Genomic DNA, 24131 nt, shown 5'->3' on the forward strand with positions numbered 1-24131 from the left:
CTATCAGTTTCTCAGTAAATATGTACTTTTCAAAAGGTTCAACACTGCCAATGAATCTTTCTTAACATCAAATGAAAAAATCAGTATTAAACATGTGGTCTGGCTAGAAACAATATGTAATTCCATATTCATAAAAACAACCATTCACCTCAATTCCCCACAAAAACTGTGCAACTTCTTTACTTGCCAAACAAAGTGTGTTTGGTTGCCATAATTCGTTTACATTTCTTGGGCTTATAAGTGTACATGTAGTTCCTTGTCTATATTCATCCTCCTGTGTGTTTAACAAAATGCTGTAGCAAAACAAAGCATTCCGAAACAGGTTAGTTTATTATTTGTGGTGTTATCTCTGTGGACTAGCTCAGAACTAACATGAGACTGAACCATAGGCCCTCTAAAAATAGTGATACGTTAAGAAAAAATTATAACAAGTTTTCAAATGTGTTGCTTCCGATCGAGAGGCATTTTAAAACCATGCGTTTGTTCCCTTCTACTCATAGATATCCCTGACATTGTGAATGCTAAGAATCTCAAAGTTTTCAGGTGAGTCTTTGCATTGACTGGTTCAGTTCGACGACATGGGATGTTTTACAGATTATGTTTGCGTCTCTGTGTAATGTAGTTTAAGTATTATATTTAAGATGATTCCTCCTGCATTCTTTTGCACACTGCTTCGTTTAAACTTAATTGCCTTCTTTGCCATTTGACATTCTTCAGTTGTTCATCTTGAAATGTTAATTTAATTTAATTGAAATGTTTCACTATTTTTATATTCGCCTACACGCAGCATTAATGGTATAATGCGAGGTATATTTCTCCTTCTATATCTGCCTCCTTCTCTTTCCACTCTCGTTTGAAGGAGGGAGGGTGCGGAGTTTACCACGCTTCTGTAAGGAACACCAACAAAAAAAAACAAGCATTGGCATAGCCAATAGGTCTCGCTTTTGGGACCTTATCAGTATTTAGTTATGCAGCAGAATATCCTTGGTGCAACAACACCAACTGTTGCATGGCTAAACACTTATAAGCTCCCAAATGCGAGACCTATCGGTTTTGCCAATGCTTGTTTGAATGTTATTTGGTGTTGTCATACTTTGTCTACTTAGATCATTTTTTGTTCCCAGATGTTTTGTGAATGCTTAATCTTATGTACCACAATTTACCCGGGTCCTGTGGTCTATCGGGTTACCCCATTAATACATAACTGTAAATTGTAGAGATCTCACTAAGGTAGTATGCCAGGCCTCCAGAGGAAACCAAGTTTTTTTTGACCAGTTGGCATTTGCCCGCCACCTCCTTTTGTGAAAACCAATAAAGAAAACGTATGCAGATGGGATCTCGCTTTGGTTGTTGGGGTTATGAGTTTTAAACCTAGCACTCCAACTTCTCTGGACATGGGTTAAATACTGGGGTAGCAAGTTCCATTAGTCTGGATTACTAGAGAAGCTAGGCTGCAAGCTTACACAGAATCAATGCAATAGGACTCCTAAGGTGACTGATTTATGCCAAGGCTGGAAAAAAAACTGGAGAAACCTATACTGTTGTGGTATGTCATGAAACTAGAGGAAGCTTTTTGACCAGAGCACAGAAAGTGATCTTTGACAAGGAAGAAGAGAAGCAAGGTGTAGGTGAGGGCAGCATACGTGAAATTCAACTCCTGGAACAGTACTACAAAGAACACCAGGATCTTAGCAAATTAAGTTGGCAACAACTACACTGAAGATAACTAATTTACAAGAGAGACGAAGACCTTCCAGAGACATTTAACAACTCCAGTTGTAATGAGCCTACATCATCTACCCACATTTACAGTGCCATTTCCGGCTTTGCAAGAGGTCAAATCACCTTGTTACAGTTTGAGTTGGATTTTATAATAGTGTCCCACTGGCAGGAAGCACACCGATTACAACTTTCTAGTCAGTTATGGGGACATTTTTAACCAGCAACCGAAATTCAAACACTGGCGCTCAAATCTAGAACGTCAAAGGCTACTGGTAGCACCAAGAGCTGCTGTTCATAACACTGCCTCTGGAGACCTAGTGGGGAATTTAATGGCCTCCAGTTTATCACCAAACACCAGAGCAGGGCTCTCCATTAACACAAATCAAACTTTTGGACAGACTTTTGATGGTTTTTAATTTATAGTTTCATCAGAGGTACAAATCTCCAGAAAAACACACATCAACAGTGGACTTTGGGTGTTCAAACAATGTGTGCTAAGTGATCTGTAGATTAACTGCTACCTGAGCCTCAATACCTCCCCTCTTGCACTCAGGAATATCAGAGGTCACCAACAGGCTGTACAAATTCTGCAAAATTCACCCGACAAAGTATCATATTCTGTTGGGTGCCTTTAATTCCATTGACACTAAATAGTAAACAGATCTGCATTATAAGAACGGAGACCAGAGCATTGCTAGAGGCAGATGATAACTGATCAAGGTATCCTATAGGATAACACTGTTGAAAGATGCTCATGTTACTTGAATCATACTACCATACCCCATAAGCATGGTTAAGATACTATGGGTTAGTACTTGATTCAAATGGTGTCATTTATTTTTCTGTAAAGACCTACTTTTTTGTAAGATGTTGCTCCGACTGGACACAGAATGTATTCTTTAATGATGTGTCCGCATACAAGCTCCAAACACCAGCAGAACCCTTGACTGTACAATCTAGCTATGCTTGAAAAGTGAAATGTACACAGGCAGTGCCTTGATCTACAACCTGAGTGCAGCAGTACCTCTGCACTAAGGATACTTGTAGTAAACGACTTACCTCTACAAGTGAGAGCCCAAGACCCAGAAGAAAGGCCCCTGTATAAGAAAACCAAGCTCTATGTATGCTAGCTCCCAATCACCCGTGGCAGGTTATTTACCTAGAAAGTCTATCACAAGTCTAAATGAAAAATGTGTCTAGATAAAGCCAGTAACTTAAAAATCAGAAGTTTGTCTCTGAAATACAGCATTAAAACTAAACATGCACCCAGCATCAAAGATGGCGATATTGGTTCTGACATCTGGCATGATTAGGAAGTCACAAGTTTGAATCCTTGCCTACAAATCAACATTTCATCACCCTGACATTGATAAATTAATGCCATTGACATAGGAACTATTAGCATATGTTGGAGAGCTTAGAAATGGCATCTGCGCTGATAAACCAAAAAAGAAATGTAAAAGTAGGTGACCCATCACTAAACAACACCCATTCTAGTCTGTTCAGTATCATCACAATCTCCAGATATAAGTCAGCTGTTCTGCAAACGCACATTCAATGATTTAACTGCCCTCGGCAATTTCAAGCTGAAAGCATCCTGGTTCTCCTCTAGAAGCGTACGTACAGGCAAACGCCTAAAAAGAACTACGGTACAGCGCTTAAGCTCAAACACTAGCTCTGTCTGGAGGAAGCATTAACAGTTTCTTCATGCTGCAAAATCGTTAACATTAACAAACAAGCATTGGCCGCGATTTCGCCAGACGCGCGGCCGCGAGACACGCTCTGTGGAGGGGAAGGGACGAGCAAGACAGAGAGGCAGAGCGAGGCGCGCGTGGGGGAGAGCGAGCGGAAAGCCATATGGCGCCGGCAGTAGCATTTTTTTAAGCCCTCACTAAAAGTCTCGCCAGACCAGCGCATGCGCTGGGTCAGGCGAGACCTAAAAAGTGTTTTTGTTTAGGCCCGAATACAAGAGAATGGAATCAAGAGGGAAACATTGAAATAAAAAAATAAACAAGCAAATTAATTGTCAGGGAACTATTGTTTGTTTCATTACTAAAAGGCTAGGCTGCAGCAATAATTTTTCTTTAATGTGACAACTGATTGTGTCGGCCAATTTGAAATGTATGTGAAAGCAAAGTGCTATTGTAGTCTGTAATAATAGACCTTATCACCCATCAACATGAATGCACTTCAGTTAACATTTGTAACCAATATCTGGATGTACTTTTAATTGGAAATGTCTTTTTAGATGACACTATCAGTTAATCGTGTGATTTATTATAAATGTTTTTACCAGACGCACAAGGATCGTTTGGCAAATACCTTATTGAACCCATCTGTGCAGTGAACTGCAGCTTCATTGCACTGTATGGAGTTGACCTATTTCCGACGCAAAACATTACAGAAGCACCTAAACTCTTGATTAAAGATATGTTTTTTTAAATGGTCAGTCAGACTCTGCACCACTAACGAATAAGCAGTGGAGGGTACGTGTATTGAGGACCTTTGTAATGAATACAGAAGCATGTGCCGAGTCACTGTGCACGGGGCAGAAGCTTGTCTCACACAGATGCAGACAGTGCTCAGAAATATTTTTGGATGAAGTCCTCTTAAGAAGACAGTGCGTTCCCGTTCCATTTGTCACTGCCAGAGGACATTACAGCTAGTAATAGGGTAATATAAAGCGCACCTTTAGCATATATCTCTGAACAGCTCCCAAAGGGTCAAACTTTCTTGCGGACTCCTGTACATGACCTGTAGCTAATACATTCTTACCAATGCCATCAGATTGTTGATAGCCGGAAAATATTGTGAGCACATCAAATATCAGGTTTGTGGCCTAAATGGTCGAGGAGAAATCCTGTCTTGCACTGCAGGTTTGTAAATACGGAGATTGTTATTAGCAATGTGCAGTTTTATACCTCCCTATCCGCTGTCAGTATTGTATTGCAACACATTTCTATAGTCCATGGTAGGACGTTCCAAACGTTTGCATTGTATACCCGAGTCTGAATCGATTTTGTGGAGGGCGGGGTTCAACGGAACTGATGCCTCACTTTTTATGAATTAAGGTTTCTTTGGTGGGTGTGGCATAGGCATCTAGGGCCAGGCACTCGACTGGATCTCCTCCCTTCTCTACGGCCGAACATAGAGGCTCCACCTACCACCTGGATGAGAACCAACTGCCTGAAACTCAACTGGGACAAGAGCAAGTTCATCATCTAACGCAACAAGCCCTCCCCCTGAGAAAACACCTGGTGGACCCCCTGCTCTCGGCCCCGCACCCACCCCTACCGACCACACTCGCAACCTCAGAATCATCCTGGACACCCAACTCACTATGAAGCTAGAGATCAACGCTGTCTCCTTTCCCTGTTTACACACCCTCTGCATGTTTCGCAAGATCTTCAGATGGATCCATGCTTTAACCAGGAAGATAGTTACCCAAGCCCTCATCTCCAGCCGAATCAAGTATGGCAACGCACTCTACGCCGGAACCACCAAGCAGCTCCTGAATGGGCTTCAGACCTTCCAGAACGCTGCAGCAAGACTCATCCTTGACCTTCCCAGAAGTCAGCATCCCCCCACACCTCAGGGCCCTCCACTGACTCCCAGTTCAGAAGAGATGCCTCTTCAAACTCCTCAAGCACGCCTAAAAAGCCCTTCACAAAACTAGATCCTCCCACTTTAACTACCTCCTGACATTCCACCAACTGACCAGAGAGCTCTGATCCTCCACCCTCGCCTTAGCCCGCATCCCCTGCATCCGTTGCTGCCACTGCAGGGGTCGCTCCTTCTCCTGTCTCGCGGCAAAGTCCTGGAATGACATTTCCATCTCAGAAGGACTTCAGGAAACAATACAAGACCTGGCTTTTCGACCACCACCTCTCGGACCGAGGCTCGCACAACCACCAAGCTCCTAGAGACACCCCCAGGATGACAAGCTGTGCTCTACAAGACCCACTGATTGATTGATTGTAACTTAGGACCCCAGTTATCATTAGGGCAACAGGTGCGCTTACAATGGGGTCCAAGAGTGTGACTGGTTCACTACAACCCACATATTGGGAGCAGTATTTTTTGGTCTATTACTGTTTTTATTTGATGCATTTATTCTTTTATAAGTTTCACATTTACTGTGGATTATGAGCTACAGAAAAAGTACCCCTAAAATGATCTCTTGAGCCCCGTCCCCATGCTTAGCCGCTTTTGCAGTCCTTGCCATAAAGTTTTGGAGGGAAGACGACTTAAAAACATTTTGTTTAGGGGGCACTGAGCAAAAACTTTTGAAGACCTTTGGACTAAAGAGAGATTATACACCATTGATGTAATCAAGGCTGTACAGTTCTACACTTAGTGGACAAAGGAATTTGGTTCTTCAGATGGGCTTTTTGGCTGAACTGTGGATGTAAATTAAATCATTCCAGAATCGCCAAAGGTGATTAACAACTTGTCTATCATTGCTACTATGTCTTGAATTTAACATCCCCCCCTACAAATATCTGTGTGCGCTGCCAGACAAGGCAGCTTTATGTCTGTTTTTAAAGTGTACTCCCAGCAGAAACGTCATGCTGCTTCATGGACTAACTCACTTTTATTATACAATATTCAATTAATTACTCTCTTCCAGGAGCAATGCACCGTTCAACTAAGAAGTTTTATGGAATCACTTTGCCTAAGCTTCTTGATTCTCAGATGCTGCAATTCTTCCTTCTCCTTGCCGGTAACCCCTGCAAATTAGGAATCCAACCAGGAACACACACCAGCTTATTGCAAACAAATGTAATTAGGGTAATACACCTTAGATGACACAAACTTTGCATATGTATGAGTGGATATTGCAGATAAAATCTATTAACTCCTACTCAATGACATAATATTTATACTGCCACAAATGTTTCTTCTCCCCGTGCCCACCACATACCCCACCCCAATCATGCACCCTTCTCAGAAAAAACAGCACCCAGGCTATGTGCTTTGACATTGGGGCAGGAAAGACAAAAATCCAGATGCCCTAAATAATTATATTTCGAGACACACTTAGGTTCCTTAAATTCATGTTGTCTTTTGCTACTCTAATCATTGTTTGCTACCTTTCTTCATTAAGATTTTAATTTTCTTAGTCTTGCAGCAAAATTGTGTACAAGTAACATTCGACTAACACAAAATGCATCCGGACATGCACCTCGTCACACGAATGTGTGGACTTGAAGATAAAACCAACCAGTTTTTCTTTTGACTTAATACCATCCTTTTCATTGTGTGCCATAGCAGCAAACACTCTGCTCCTAATACCTTTTTTTCCCACCTTACCATGTGCTTGAACTGGTATGCTGCTCAGTTGAACAAAATTACCTGATGACAGCTAGAGTGCTATTTTGTGGTAAGCAGAGGAAAGCGACTTTTTTTTCTTTCGCCCTGCCGTATTACATTTATATTGGATAATTGCAGTCAATCTATCCATATCTTTTCATTGAGACAAATTAGATCAACACACATTCTTACAAACTTTCAATCATTAACTGATAAAATGGTTTCCATGTATCAATTTGCATGTAACCAATAACCCAATCAAATTGGCTATTTCTCGCTAGATGTACTATTTAATGGTTGCAAAATACTGGTCATAATTTGTGACCAGTAAATGATTTTCTTCTCAGTCATATTGGAGGCCATTAGAGGGATGGTAGCCCGTTGGCTGGGGTCAGCATACCACCATGTATTTCATTGCTTTTCAATAAAGTAAACTTTTTTATTTTTTAAGGCTGCCAATGTCCCTTACGGAAACTGCGATGTATTTAAAAGAAAAAAGTTTACTCTTTGAGAGTTGGCAGTGGTTCCGTGACCACTATCTAATCCCCAACAACCTTTTTCTTTTTAAATTCACAAAGTGGAAGGGATACATGAATCAGAGCTTCCCTGTTGTCAATAGGTTACCACCCTAAGTTGAGAGTCTGTAAAATGCTTGTGTTTTGCAACCGGATTTCGGTTACAAAACATTGATGAATTTGATATCAATTTGGTATTTGGAAGGTACGTCTACAACATGCCCCATCCAGACACTAATAAGGAATCCATTTGGAATCCCATTTTAGGAGTCGAGGAAACACTTTCTGATTCCTAAAATGGCATCTAATAGCTATAAACATTTTAACCTTTGCAAATGCTGAATCTGAATATTTACAAAAATGCTTTGTAGATCTGTCCTAGAGTTAATAAAGATTTTGTGCTGCCCTTAAGTGCGTAAAAGAACTTCAGACACTCTAGCACAATATATATTTTTCCCCCCACATGCTCTCCCAACTGCCTCTAAACGTTTATATGCAACCCTTCTGGCTCCAGTTCCGTGTCTTCACGCTGATCGCTGTGAGCGTGCGAGGAAGATGCCGGCTGCCCCGCGACTCCAGGCTTCCAATTCCCAGCCCGCACCCCCTGTCAATTCCCACACAGCGGGGGTCTAACGACGCTTTTCATCGAATTGCGGACGGCAGGCGGGGGAAGCCAAGCGAGGCCGTAAGTGTCAGCCCCCCACAGAGCATGGATTCCACTCCACGGAGGGCGCCTCGATGCTCCAACGCCCAACAACAGCTACAGCAGTATCAGCTGCACCAGAAATATTTCAAGGTTCTCGCGCACGGGAGACCACCGTCAGGGGTGAGTCCTTGCAGCAGGCAGGCAGGCTCCACCGCGGTAGCGGTAAAGTGGCAAGAGCGGCTGCCATTACTCGGCAGCCACAGAGAGTGTGAGCCCTCTGCAGTCTCACGGAGGCGGCCTGGTCAGATCGGGTGCTGCCAGTGACTGCCCTGTGCAAACCGCTTGACCCCCTACCTGCTCCCCTGCTACTCCGCTGAAACAATTCCACGCCTTTGGGAAAAACATACAACTGCGCCCTATCCCCAAAGGTTACTTTCCGTTAAAAATTACAACCCAAGTATTCCCAATAGTGCAACTACCTGCATGCAAATCCAACTGGCACACAGTGCACACAGACGCTTGATGCTCTAGCCCAGATCCAGCGATCAGCGCATGCCACACGGTGCCTGGCAAGTGCAATAGTCCGGTCAGAGTGTGGGCTACAAAAATTTGGTAAAATCCAGAAATGCCATCGGGGAGAACAAGAGGAGGGGATAAAAAAGACAAACATCCACTAGTCACATCCAAAAACGAAAAAGATGAGGATGAGGATAAGGAGGGAGCCTTGACCGACATTACGGCCCAAATGCACATCCCTCCTGGTATGTCCTCTGTAGTTCCTGGCCCGCTAAACATAGAGGACACAGAAGCCAGAGAATCACGGCACAAGTGCGGAGCCACAACAGACGTACCAGCAGTCACGGCAAGCACCTTCGGAATTACAGAAAAAAACTCAGAAGAGTCCACCCCACAAGCCAAGAGTGTTGGAAGCAAGAAAGTAACTCGTACGGCTCTAAATAGGCATTATTCCTGCCCGAACAGCAGTAAATGGGCACTGATTATGGATTTTCTAAAAGTTGCAATTTAAACCATGTAGGAAAACACGTTTCCAAACACTCCAAAGCTATTAACCAAAACAACCTAACCAATAACGACAAAGACTTCCAAAATGATAGAAGTACTATTAATAGTGAGGGTGAAAGGAAAGAAAAGAAAAAACCCCTGCACACAGGATTGGATACCACAGGCGACAAAAACTAACAAATTCAATGCCCCTAATTATTAACACCCAAAGCCCTCCGGAAACCGTCCATGCAATAATTTCCAGGTAACTGAGGCTCTAATTCATTACCACTCATCTCACTTGGCTATGCCCTGCCAGTCCCAGCAACAACAATCTTCACCCGGATACAGCGGACACAGCAGACAAGACGGACACATTGAAAGTGACCCAACACATCAGTTTAACATAATTACCTCCAGTCCTTTGGGCATGCCATATTCGTCGTCGGATGCCCACTCCCCCGTTTGTCAGGGGAACGCTAACTCAAACACCCACAATCAAGATCAATCTGATTCACTTTTCCACACACCGGAAATAGAAGAGCACTTTTGCCAGGATCTCTGCCAGGTTAAACCCAATGATGTGACATCATGCCAACCAAATTACCCGGGATCCACCACCCCGATACCACCTACCCAAAATAAGGTATCACCCAGCAGGCTTTCAGGCTGTTTGAGCGAGCCATTCACAGGGTGCCCGCCTCACCGGAAACATTGTGCTCTCTCATTATCAGCAAAACAAAACTGTCCATCAACATCTCCAGTCTGGCCTCACCTGCTAAACACAATGGACACAATCTGCAAAGCAATGATCCTCCATGCAGACAAATTGGACACTCGGGTAGACCTCCTAAATATTCTTGCAATCCATGTTCAGGGGGTCGAACAAAAGTTGCCCAGCTTCACTGAGATGATCCTGAAGGTGCAGCGAGACCGGGAAACAGCTTATCAAATGTGTCACTGCACCCAAGTAATCGATAAATTAGCTTCAGTTCCAACCCTATTGACTGAAATACTGGGCACAACAAGGGGAGTTTTAACCAAGCCTGCAACTTCAACAGAGAAAGAAAAAGAAGCTTTAAAGGAAATAGACTTGGAATGTCCCAATTCCCCGTGGGGCAAAAAAGCAGCAAAATAGGATCAACCCCCGCACCAAACAAACCAATTAAAGCAATAACATCCATACCCAATCCACCAAGCGTACTTGACAACTCAGGTGCCTTGGATTTCTCACTCCAAGATCAACGCAAGCAGTCTCCAGCAAGACAATAAAAGTACCCAAGCCATTATCTAAACGGGAGAAAAAACGACTAAGAAAGTCCAGAAAGAGCAAACAAGCCAGGCATCAGATCTAATCTTGGCAACATCTGTTCAAAACGGAATTCATCAAGAAGACAAAGTAATACAAAACAGCATGGAAGCAGTAAGTCTTGAGGAGCAACCGATTTCATCTCCTATTTTGCCTGCCATTCTTAGTATCTCAAATCGCAACACAAGGGAGCTACCCCCGCTAGAAAAAATATATAGTTTATTTAAACCTGCAGCAAGTAAGGAGAAATGCAATCTAAAAACTCAGGCCACACAGTCAATAGCTGGGAGCACCACGACGGCAATAAGGAAAACAAGCCAGGGTGTGGCTACCTTGGCCCAGAAAAATGGCACGGACGTGAGCTGTGATCCGGAAACAAATAGGGGAGGCGAAACCCATCCACAAAAAAACACACCGAAATTTCGAGATTTATCCCCTATTTTCTCCTAGTCCATGGTGGTTAAGAAAGAAACTGAAAGGAGCTCAGTTAATGAGTGGCAGTATGATCCTCCAAATAACAACAAATTGGTCTTTATCCCCAATATGCCTCAAGGGGAACGCATGACATTCTTAATAAAAGTGTATTGCTCAAACTATTTAAAGCTCTTCCCCCTCTGAGCCATATTAATACCAATGACATCGAAAGCATTGAGTTCACACAAAACTCGAGTCTCATCGGTCAAGAATACCAACAACCACATTCACCAATAATACTCTAACGAACAGATTTGGCAATAGAAGGACTTGTTCGCCAAATGGGGTATTGAGTTAAAAAAGATAGTCCCTCTCCATTACCCCAGCCCGTTACAACCACCACTTCACACTGCGAGTCTGTTAAAAGGGGCAAAAGGCCCTTATCATCATAGCCAAATAAAGGATAAAGAGTACTCGGCCAGGAAAATTACCATCACCGTTGACCAATCGAACATGGTAGTCACTCCCTTAGAAATAGCATGAACAATTGCCTGAACAGCTCCACATAGATATCAAGGTTGCAACATCTGTTCCTGGAACGTGCACGACCTGCATACAAAATTAGAAGATTCCAAATTCATGGATTTTATTACACAGCACAACATTCTTCTTTTTCAAGAATCTTGGCAGAAAACCCCCTCCTCAATAACCGGTTATAAAGAATTCCTGAACCCGGCCAAGAGAACTTTTGCAATTCAGGGGAAAGGAAAGGCGATGTCTTCTCTAACACAATGTTATAACCGAAAACGCCTTTGCTGGAAAAAGGACAACATTGAGGACATCACAAGTATATATGCCAGTCTCTTGGAAAGATTCAACCTCGAAAAATTGAGCATAAAGGCCTGGGAGTCTTTCATTCATGAAATAAACAAACAAAAAAATCCAAGCATGCCCACAGCCATAAAGCAGGAAGACCAAAAGGGGCAGTCTGGTTCACCAATAGCCTGAGGAAACATAAACAACAACTAAATAAGTATATGAGAAGCTGTATGGGTGGAAAGTTCTGGACTTACGGCGCTACAGTTGTTAGGGCCCAATTTTATATGTGGCACAATCCTCGTAAATGGCTACACCCAAGAGCCATTGAAAAGGTAAGGTTAGGAAACGGTGGAGGGTGATGCCTTCTTAATTGGTCCACGTCAGTGGATAATCAACATCAAGAGCATTGCTCAGAATGAAATTACTTGTGTTGTTTTTATTTCTGGCAGACAAAACAGGTATAAATTGTGAGAGGAAAAGCAACAAGCCGACACGTGTTTCGCCCTAGTGGCCCATTGGCCTTGGGCTTTTTCAAGGCGGTTTTCAGTAAATAACAAGGTCTTCCTGCGGATGAAATAGATGAGTCTCTGCGGTCTTTAAGTACCTTAGACAACTACGATCTCGGGGACCGGAACACCACCAGGAAAGCCTGCTCTTAATCGTAAAAGCAAGAAAGGAGCTAAAAAGGGAGATCAAATTGGCCAAAAAAGAGTACTACGAACATATTCGGGCGAAACTTCTCCATGCATGTAAACTAAGGGACTCCAAGCTCTTTTGGGAACATATCAATCAGCTAATTAACGACAGGAACCGACATCATAATTCGGATGTAATGGAGGCCACTTGGAGAGCCCATATCGAACGCTTATATAACGAAACTCCATCTTCCAATTGCCCCAATTAACGGAACATCAACAGGGAAGGGGCCGGTGGTGGAGGACAAGTTAATGACATCCTGATCCACGAATCACCCGACGTTTTCGAGTCGTTTTCAGAAGAACAAGTACTAAAAATACTGTCTATTTAACATTTACACCTCCGATCTTGATAAGCTCCTTCGGTTAATCCAAGCCGACCCCCCAAAATTGGGCAAAATACCGACACCGTGTCTCCAACATGCAGACGATATCGTCTTGCTAGCAGAAACTCCCGTAGACCTGCACAAACTGGTTACAGAATTGCGAGCCTACACTACCCTGAACCAACAAAGTTATGTGCGTCGCCAAACACAATAAAACATCGAAAAGGCATACTTTTTCCTCTAAATTGAGTGAGCAACCACTGACCCAGGTAGTTTCCTATAAATACCTAGGCTTTCAGCTAGATTGCAAGCTTAACTTCAAGCTACATTTGGACCAAGGACGCATGAAAGCCAAACAGTTATTAGCTTTCAAAATCCTAAGAAAAAAACTCATAGGCTACTCCACCGGTCACCTGCTAAGTGATTGCCGCCAAGATTCCTACCTTCCATCTCGTATGGCTCGGAAATTCTGAACATTAAAAATGCCACAGTCTTAAACAGCACAAACAACATTTTTCAAGAGATTGTAACTTTTTTTTAATGAAACCTAATAAGTTTGACAATTGAAATCACAAACTTGTTGGTTGATGCTTTGGGCACCATGCATACTATAAATTAGGGTATTTTTTTCACCAGATCATTTTGTATAATATTGTGGCTGTTATAAATTTGGCTTTGCCTCAATAGCTGCCCAGTTGCGGTGTAATAGAAAAACACTTCTTTATAACAAGAAAAGCACCATCCTTATCTGCTGTATCCAACTGTCCGCGCACTCCCTGACTCCCTTTGCCTATGGCTGGGAGAGATTAGGCAAATGGTAGGCTCTTGTTTGGAAGAATAATTAATTCTCTGTGAATGAGGTATCTGCAGCCGTGCCTAGCTAAATAAACGACCACACATTGCTTACGCTACCAGCTCAGCACAGAATGGACTCAATGTATATTCCATTGTCAGAAGACTGAATGAGGGCACAGTCTGGTTTTCTGGTGCCAGCCTAGACTTTGGTTCTGACATACAAATAGGTGGAAGAACTGGAATTTGGCAACTTACCACCTTGTGCCCAATGGGTGCTGTGGAAAGTGTTTAATGTGAAGAATCGCAGCAAGGCTGGGAGACCAAGCTGAAGAGGTGATGTGATTACCCATGAAGAGCCTGGCTGAAGGATGTGCTGCTGCCCAGCGCATTGTTAATACCCAGCCTATTATCAAACTTCGAACTAAGAGCACTGTGGGCCTTTAATTCATTTTCTAGCAGGGACCCTATTGGTCCTTTTAAAAGGCACTGGCCAACCCTCCTGCTGGTGGTCTTTGTGCACTTCTTGCTTTCCTTTGGTGCTTGCCACCCCACCGCCCCCTTTTACGTGGAGTACTTGGCCTTCCTTCGTTCCAGCTTCTACTTGGGATCCTTTGTGGCAAGTTTTGCTCCTATTTTGATCACGTCAGTGCACCATCTCTGAAAGAGGTGTGGCGCAGCGACCAGGGCAGCCGACTCCGGAACCCGGGGGCTCACGGTTCGATCCTCGGTGCCGGCGGCAGATCAGTCCAGCACCATGTCACTCTTGCCAATAGCTCGCTTAATCTTCTCGACGGCCCCCAGCTCCTTGACACCCTCGGGTAATTGTTTGCACTTTACAAATACTGAACATTACATTACATCTTCCAACACCAAAGTGCTAACCAGGTTAATTGTCTGGCCTCCTGTGCCCTCTGCAATGGTTGTGGCTTTGTTAAAATATGAATTTATGTGATTAATATTATTTCTTTTTATTTGTCTTGAATTCATAGTCAGTAAATCGTCACCTTTCATGAAAGCCACATACTCTTAAGTCTTACATAACAATCTTGATAACATGAGTGCAAGCTATCCCTTTCACCTTTTTGAAGGCAAAAGGTCACATTAATCAAAATACATGTCACCTTTGACTTCATCAGTTTGCTCCTCTTCCTGGTTGCCTTTCAGTCTCTGGAGAAATAGAGAAGACACATTGCTAAATTCCTCTCGGCGTCTCCCCAGCAGAGCTTGGGAACCCCTTCAGATGCTTGTGTCCTTGTCATGGTCTTCATCTGATCCATCGAATTACTGTATAATCACACAAGGGTCTGTGTATCATCTTGCAGCAGGTCAGGGTTGGTGTCTCCTTCCTTACTATCAGGCGGTTTCTGAAAAATGGAAGAGCATTTTTAAAACCGCATAGAAAGCTCTAGCAGTCCTGGACGTTTTCAGGTACATGCGTCCCTGGAAATGTATCATAAATTAAGTCTGCGGTGATGCTGTCCTATAGAATCAGGGCCCTAGGCTCTGTGCTTACGACCCTCATCTGGTCTTGGGCGTGGGTGTATCCCCAGAAAAGTTCATATAACTGCAGTGCATTCTCTTACGCAGGATTTAAAACGATATAACCTGCTTACATGCATGAAAGCGCTCACTGACAGTCCTCCTTAGATTGTCATCCAGAGATGTCTTTGTTGAAAAGCCAAGTCCTGGGCACACGTTTATACAGTTATAACAGTATTTGTTGATGTTTTGAGCATTTGAAGAGTTGTTATTTAATGTCCACTTGAATAGTAAAATAGAAATTTTAAAGCTTTAAGTGAAAAATAGTGCCTAAAAGATCATAGCACCACCTATGGTATCTAGTCGCCTGAGACGGGGACAAAGTCAAAAGTTAAAGTCTTACATGATGGAGCGTGGTCTGGATACACTAGGTGGATTGAGCCTGGTCTCGGCTCATCTTCGGACTTAAAAGAAATGTCAAAGTTCCTCAGAAGGAAAATTTAGCGGACAAGGCAGCCTGCGGTGTCTGAGGATGAGGTTTCGTTGTCAGGACGCCACTGAATGGAGTCGTGTGGAAGATTTCTACCTTCAGACTTTTTCCTTTTTGGAAATCGAAAGTCTTCAGTAGGATGACTAGGGCTCCTTGAGGCTGGATACCTTCACTGAGAGGTCCCACTGAACAGAATTTGCTGCTGCGGAGAACATAGTGGGGTGCATCTTGGGTAAATCGATGGGCAGGTACGTCCTGGTCTTCAGTCGGTTTTCAGGCCACTTTTTGGTGAAAACTCCTATCTTTTTAGGGTTAGGCAGGAGCAGCACCTTCAACCCCACAACCAAGGGTCCTGAACTAGATGAGCACCATTTGCAGGGTTAAGACTCACTCCAACGGAGGCCAGGTGTAGGGTTCAAGGTCACTAGTGCTTGTTATATACCTGTAGCTCACACATGAGGCCAGCCAACTAGCCTGTGGAGTGACTCTGGAAGCCCTGGGTTCAAGCAACAAGGCAGGTATTAAGCAGAGGGGAAGTCCTCTTGGAGAGCAAGGTAAGCCTCAAGCAGCAGGGCAGTCCTCTGGTAGCAGCAGGGTAGTCCTCTGAGGTACAAGGCAGTCCTGAAACATTCCACAGGCCCAGGAGTGTACTGAAGAGGTGTTCTGAGGGTCCAATGTTTATACCTGGTGACAGCCTTTAAAGTGGGGGAATCTGTTAGGCTTCCCCCACACTTGGTTTTGGAAAGTTCATCCCTTCCTCTGCCAAGGCTCCAAGAAGTATAGGGTCACATACGACTAGTGTTGGGGTACTTTGTGTGTGCTGTAGTAAGCCATTTAGGAGTGCAAGTGAAACAAAAAAACAGTTCCGCCCACACCCATCCTGCCCACACCAAAGCCCTATTGTCTCACAATCTGGGAGAAATACACAAAGCCTAACAGCAGGGTCATGTGACCCAGGACACTGGAAGCAGACACCAAATGGTTTATGCAAGAAAATGCTACCTTTCTAAAAGTGGAATTTTAAGAATTGTGGTTTAAAATCTGACTTTTGAATTGCAATTAATTTGACACCACACATGCCATTTCTACCTGTCCCTAATCAAAATTTAGGACTTAATAAATGTAATAAGGTATCCCAATGTTATCCCATTAGAGAGGAAGGCCTTTTTTTAATACACTGCGCCTTACACTGTGGGCTGTGTAGGGCCTACCTTAGGGGTGAGTTGTCTGTATTAAAAAGAAAGGTTTAGGTTTGGCAAAAGTTTTATTTTGCCAAGTCGAATTGGCAGTTTAAAACTGCATTTCAGGCTGCAATGTCAGGCCTGAGACAGGTTAGTGTTACTTTAGTCGGTGTCATGAGTGCTACAGGCCCAATAGCGGTATTTAATTTACAGACCCTGGGTACATATGGTACCATTAAATGTGAAATTTCACAGAGTCCTAAAGCCAACAAAAAATTATTTCAGAAAACGGGTGTGGTGAAGGCAAAACGTGTGGGGGAAGACCACACCAAGGATGTCTGGTCTAACAACCTGCATGAAGAAGATGGCTCATTCCCATTAGTAGCGATAACACAAATGTTAGCAATATGTAATGGCACTCGCCTTATTATGTCCTGAAGTATGAAAAGCAGGAGCTGGCCCAGCGTTAATTACAACTTTTGACCCACAAGCCATACCCTGTGCTTAATTTAATACAGTGGTTTCCGGTGCTCGGCACTTTGTCAACGCCACCACTTACAACAGTCCGCCACATGGTGGTGCTGTCTAATTTTTAAGATGAGTGTAGGAGAGTAGGATCTGCACTAATGTTGCCCCCACTTTTTTCTGATGTATACACTGGTTTCTCTGTTCTCTCTAAACGACTTGGTGTGCATATTAGATGCACTACTGTTTGGATACTGTGGTACCTTATGAGTCCCTAGTGTATGGTACCTAGGGCATAGGCACTTCACAGGCCTACCAGGGGCTGAAGCATGTATTATGCCACCCCTGGGAAGCAGACTCAATCTGACACCACAGGCCTGCTACTGCAGCTTGTGTGAGGTAGTGTTAGCACTCCTCACTGAGGTATAGGTTCCTATATCTCACCATACACACACAAATAAACCAATCATTCACCCCTAAGGCAGGCCCTATCAATCCTGACGGCGTGGTGCTTGGTTTACAATGTGAGGGGGTGCCTCTGCATAAGCAGGACCCCTCTGCAGCTGGCAGAGTCTATTCCCTGTGGCTGTTTGTGGATGCGGTTAAACCATATACTCTTAAGTGCATTATAAATGCTAACTTTGGAATGACTGCATCAAAACATGTCGTGTTTAGTGTCTAACAACTTGGAATCATACCCCCACATCAGTCCATGATGTGGGAGCATGATCCCACCCTTCTAGAGGGGACGACATGTGCCTACTGTGGTAACACGGTAGAAATCTGAAAGAGCCCTGGCATCCAAAAATGGATGCCACCAGCACAGACACTGGGCTGCCCTCCTGCTGCTGACTGAAACTTGCAGTGGAGGAGGCCCAACAATAGGCATCCTGTCACAGGGAGGTGTTACTACCTTCCAGACAGGATTTAGTGTATTGGTGCTGGGTGGGTGCACTCCTAGAGTGCTTTGAAGTCCTGCACTGGGGGAGCAGTAGGCTCCTCTGTGCATATGCCAGCTCAAACCGGTTCAGGGGCTACCTGTCCTGCTGTGGCGTGAAACTGGACAAAGGGAAGTGGGTGTAACCACCCCCTACCCTGACCCTCCCAGAGGAGTGGTCATAAAGCTAGTCCCTCCCCTATCTTCAGTATAAGATAGGAAACCTTGCCATTGCAAAATAGATAACCCTGGACGACGCTTTACAAGAAGAATCCTGGTCTTTCGACGTTCCACTACCTTTGGAAGACAGAAGAATCTCCCTTGGAGTCGAGGAGTGACTCCCCTGCTTGGCAGGCACCAAAACTTGAATCAACGGTCACAAACTTTCCCGCTGGAGTCCGAAGTCCCTGCAGCCCCGGAAGTGGATTTCCTGACTTCTCGACAGCCATTGTGACTCCCCAGCAAAGCTGAGGCGAGTGGACCCCACGAGTGACGAACAGCAATACCCGGGTACCGTGCACTATTGTCGAGTGCAACCCCTTCACGACGTTCTACGAACTTGTGCTTTGGACCATTTGTGGCCCAAGCCTCTAGCCGGTTGTGCACCGAAAATCAGAGGCCTACCCCGTCCCGAGTGACCGTGGGCTCCTGTAAAGCATTTCCTCACGAGGCGTCTTCGCGATCCCTTGCCCGTTGGATTGTGGGTCCCCTGAAGACTTTCTTATCGAACCAAAGGGCTCCCCTGGTTGCTCGAGGCCTGCCCTCACTTACCCTCGCTGGGTGAGTCCCTCAGACCTTGCTGGTCTGCCCCATTGACTAAATTAATTTTCCACGAGACTTGCTGTTGCCAAGGCTTGTTGGATCTAATCTGGTTGCTGACACCACAGTCCGCTACAGACGTCGTGGGACACTCCGAATCCAGCTGCTGGTCATCGTCGATCTCTCCTGGACCTCGTGAGCAAAGAGTCAAAACACCTTTGATCACCTGAAATCACCCGACATCCGTGGGCATCCATCTTCCTGGCCCCAGGTCACTGGCAAGTGACTGTGAACACTGTCCCTTCAATTTTCAGGTCATCTTCATCTTGAATCCAGCCTTGGATTCCACCGGACACTTCTTCAGTCTTCGCAAGCAGCAAATCTTCTTTGGTCTCCATAGAAAACAGCGACGCGACCCGACACCAAAAGACACCTATGCACCCGGCTTCCCTGGGTGAGGTAACTCGTGCACTCCGGTGTCCTAGTGTGTGTTGGCCCTCAAATTACTTACCTTGTAAGTGGCTTGCTTGTAGACTTCCTCGAAGTACCCTTAAACTTTAAAAATCAAACCGCGACTTGCTCCATTGAAATCAATAGGGAAACCGCGGATGTGTTCTCACACTGCCTGCGTCTCCCGTGGGTCTGTCACTTACCTGCTTTTACTGCATTAGGAAGCCCCAGCGATTCTACAGGCCCTAGGCCTTGTCATTCTGAAAGTCGACTTTCCTAAACCTCTTTTTTAGTATATGGTCTGGTACGCCCCTAGGGCCCCAGCCATATTTGTGCTTAACTTATTGTGAAACGTTGATATGTGAATGTGTTCCTGACTTCTAATCTCATAAAGAGATTAGTAGAGTGTGTCTAGAAATAAATACATGTTCGAGGCATGTGGGCTGCTGAATTCATATCTGTGCATAGATCGCCGCCGATGATTTTTAGCTGCTCTCTCAATCAAGGCATTGAAAGCAGCAGTATCCTCAGTAGGAGATGATTTTACCACATATGCCTGCGTGTCTGGAGCGGTATGTGGGTCCCCTGTACCAATATCGTCCACCCAACTTAGGTTTTGATCTTCAGGGTCAGTGTCCACAGGATAAGTGTCCTCAATATCACCATCATCCCTTGCATCCTCATCAAATTGTGTGGGTTAGAATGACTGAGGCTCCTGGTCATAATAGTGAACATGTTCTACTAGAACTGGTGACGTGGTCCTCTTCTTCTTCAATGGAATTTTGTATGGCTCCATTGATTTCTCTGGCAGTATCTTTCGTTTATATAATGACAGTCTACCAGTCTCCGCATCGATAAACTGCCTTGGCTCCTCATCTTCCTGAGGGACTTCGACAGCTCTCTGCCCCATCTGCCCTTTTGTTGGTGCTTCGACAGGTTTCTTCGGGTCGACCCCTTTCTGCGGCTCGAGACCCTTCTGTGCGTCGAACATCTTCGGTCGTACCGAATTTTATGTGCGTCGACGCAATGTGAACTGTGCTGACCGTCTTCGGCTGCGGGGGTGCTTTTGCGCCGAGCATGGAAACCGTGTCGCGGATGCGGAGTAACGACTCCGACACCTTCTTCTTTAGGAGGGGAGATGGGGTTGTTGAGTCGACACGTTCCGTCGATACCCTCTTGGATGTGGCATCTAACCCCGAACCAGACACCGTGTTCTCGACACGAGGACCGGGATGGCTCGGCCGTCGCGAGGCGCTCTGTATTTTGGTGTCGACGATCCTCGGCGCCGATTTTTTTCGGGTCGGGAACCTTGACCTTGGTTGTCGGCGCACCCTTCGGCTCGACGTCCCCATGAAGTCTCCGCGCGTCGACGGCCTTCTTTTGTTTGGTCGGCTCCGAGGGCTTCGAGGCCTTGTTGCCGATGAGAGACTCTTTCACTTTCGGTTTCGAGGTAGGTGCCTGTGCCTTCAGTTTCGATTTCTTGTGATCGAATGATGGCTCTTTCGATACCGATGGCTCTTTGGGGTAGTTCGTAGCCGGGCCTTTATGCGGGGCTGTAGAACGAGAGGAAAGATCTTGGGTAAGGCCTTGTGGCGATCCCTCGACCTGAGCCTTATCGAGTGTCTCGTTGGGTCCTGTACCGACATGTGGGCCTAGCTCCTCTTCTGAGCCATCTTCCTCGGCCCCAAGGGCTATTCGATGTCTTGGGATCCATTGTTGATGATCTATTCGAGAACGCCCTCGACAAATATACTTGGCGCCGAACGAAAACAATACCGACGAATGTAAAGGCCTAAATACTCAAAGAGCTAAGATTAGGACATCCGAACCCAATGGCGGAAAAAAACAATCTAAGTATGGAGGGGATGCCCATGCGCACTGTAGTCCAGGGGAGGAGCCACCTATCTCGTGATACTTCGAAGACTCTTCCAGGACAACAATGTGCAATCATCCGGACCCAACACTAGGCGGCGATCTATGCACAGATATGAATGTCAGCAGCCCTACATGCCAAGAACAGATGCATACTGGTAAGTAGCATATTCGATATATTTGATATATATACCTGTGTGGTGTCCTTTCATTTGGTAATTCAAGAGATTATAAGGTTAAACAAGCTGCTTTACATTCCTCTGAGACTTAGCCTGAAGGCTGCTCTCCACAGCTACCACTAGGATAGCTTTCTTTAAAACGTTGTCTTAAACCTATCTACCATAAGAGTCGAATTGGACTGGTGCAAGGTGGCCACTATAACTAGTGACCAGCATATGCCAGGCCAACTTCTCACAATGAGCACAATAGCACTTACTTAATAATGCGTAATACCTGCCGCCCAATCAATATGTTCATCTTTGGCTGCCTGGAATTGCGTGTATGGTCACACCTGTAGAAGTGTGATGGCTAGTAGTTTTTTTGTACCGTCATTAGCAGCTCTGATTGGGCGAATGGATGCTGCAAGATGGCCTCCTGAAAAGGACACTGCCACTTACTCTCTTACATATTAAGCGCTGGCGGCCCATACTGGACGCCCGATGTGAGAAACTGTCATCCCCTGGAGCCATCGTGCCAATGAAAACTACCAAGAAATAATATATGCTATTATTGTTGCAAGTGTCCAAGCTGCCCATAAGCAACTGCTTTTAAGTGAAATCCATTACAAAGTCCGCAAACACCAGGAAGTGTTTATACAACGAAATGGAATTTTTAAAGGAAGTCCTTGTGATTTGCACGATCTCTCCTCGTTCAGCGCGTTTACCAAAGCGAATCAAAGGAGTGAAATATAGGCAGAAGCATTACTTCATCCCACTTAGTGGTAACGACCCTGAAGGTCGGATAAAACGCGCATTGTTAACTGTGACACGCTTGTATTATTCCGTGCAAACCTGCACAGTGGTTATGCAGTGATTTCACCCACCAGCTTGAAGTGTTTGTTGACCTTCTGCAAAACAGCTCCTCTATTATAAGATAATAAATTATATGTTCACGGCTGTAGAAGAGGCGTGTTCATCCTTTTACTGACGTCTGTGATACAAACTGAATGTTACTCTGCTGCAGCTGGTCATTAACTGCCAAAGCGGCACCATGGAGTAAAAGACGAGTTGGGCTCTGTTAACGCACTTGCTTTTCTAATACAGGAAGCAGATGTCTCAGAATAGGATACGTAAAAAACATAACAGATGATTGAACACAATGCGCTTTAGGGCGTGATAACTACATCTTTTTAATGTCACTTAATGTAAATGTCTCCTGTGTACATTATTTGCTATTATTATAAGGTCAAAGACTAGGTACTGCTTCGTTTGTTGATTCTGTCTTTTGCATACTGTTTTCCGAAGTACACTGACATGTTTCTCTTTGAAGGGAATGGAGTTCCGATTTAAGGAAGCTGCCGAACATTAAAATGAGGAAGCTTCGTGCAGTGGACGTAGTTTCTTCTACGGCTGAGAAAGATATGGGAGAAACCGAAGCAACTGAGCCTGAAACAATAGAGCAGGAAGATGAAAGTGTAGAAGACAGTGACTGAGAAGTGCTGAAATCCGCTTTTTTTAATTGGTCATTAGAAGAAAGAATCCACGCCGTTGCTCTCTCCGAATAAACTTGAAACAAAGATGCTAATTTTCCCTGACCTAGTTCCTTTGATTTTTTTTTTTTTCTTCTTCCATGAAGTATTATGATTTTAACTCTTGAAATCCTTGCAGGTCGGGTAAATAATTCAGGTTTGGAGGAGCTCTGCTCATTTTTCTACATGAAAGACGGCTCTATTTCCCAATTCTGTGTATGCTTCAAAGAAGGTGAACCATCAGATGGGTAACCGAAGCATGATAATAATTTCCAAAGTGTGGACTCTGCTAGCTGTAATGTGGTAGAATCCTTTACTGCACATTCTCATGTGAAATCTGTGCCTGCCATTTCTATCACGCGACTGCTTAATTTATTCACAGAGATAAAAATACACGTTGCAGAAAATAAAATGATCAACCGAACCTTTTGCTGTATTCTGTTCCTTTTCACTGCAGTACTCATGCCTTGAAGATGTAGTCTTTTCTCAGCTCTCTTGCCTTGGCGATGTTCCACTGTGTTTTATTTGGGAAAGAAAAAGTACGAACAACAGACGTATTTCAGCAGGGGCACGTTATTTGGGTATTAGACTGGCCCTAGACAAACAGAGGTTCCTAGATCTAAACATGGGCAGCGTCCTGGAAGGGTTACACGCGTCTGTTCTGTTCTGGAGAGATCCTCCACTGACATTAATGGGTCATGTTGCCTTGGTAAAACTGGTAGTCCTTCCCAGTTGCCTGTATATAATGCAGAACTCACTCTATGACCTCCCATGCTATTATTTTTGTGAACTTGATTGGCTAATAGTAGATCTACTATGGTCCACTAAACGAAAAAGCATCAGCATGCAAATGTTACAACAGACATGGGATGGAGAGTGTTAGAACTGGAGGTCTCTAGTTGGCTGAGGTAGGTACCTTAGGCCAAATAGAGACCCTTGCTTCTAAGTCAGAGAAAGGAAGGACACCTTCCCAGATAGCCCCTGCTCACCCCCTCGGTAGCTTGGCACGAGCAGCCAGGCTTATCTCCAAGGCATATGTGTAAAGTATTTGCAACTACTCGCTCAGTAACCCAATGGTAACACCACAAATGGACTCCACACAAGTTTCATAAAAATGATTATATGTTTATATAAAAAAGATATACGATGAGACAACACGATAGCAATCCAACATATGCGTATGTGTAATATTTCACCTTGCCGGATATTAGGGCAGCAAGCACTGGTAGGTTCTTGCAGTATTAATGAGCCATTC

At 44.5% G+C, this 24131-nt stretch overlaps 1 protein-coding gene across 1 annotated transcript in view; it reads left to right on the forward strand.

Annotated features, from left to right (window-relative positions):
- TMA16 (translation machinery associated 16 homolog) overlaps positions 1-23300 on the forward strand; it is a 248383-nt gene extending 225083 nt beyond the window's left edge. The window contains exons 6-7 of the mRNA XM_085641779.1: positions 501-543; positions 22678-23300. Of these exons, the coding sequence (XP_085497905.1) occupies positions 501-543; positions 22678-22840 (206 nt within the window). The 3' untranslated portion in view covers positions 22841-23300. The remainder of the gene's footprint in view (positions 1-500; positions 544-22677) is intronic.
- The last annotated feature ends 831 nt before the right edge of the window (positions 23301-24131 follow it).

Source organism: Triturus cristatus, chromosome 2_2 (assembly GCF_964204655.1).
Source record: "Triturus cristatus chromosome 2_2, aTriCri1.1, whole genome shotgun sequence".
NCBI lineage: Eukaryota > Metazoa > Chordata > Amphibia > Caudata > Salamandridae > Triturus > Triturus cristatus.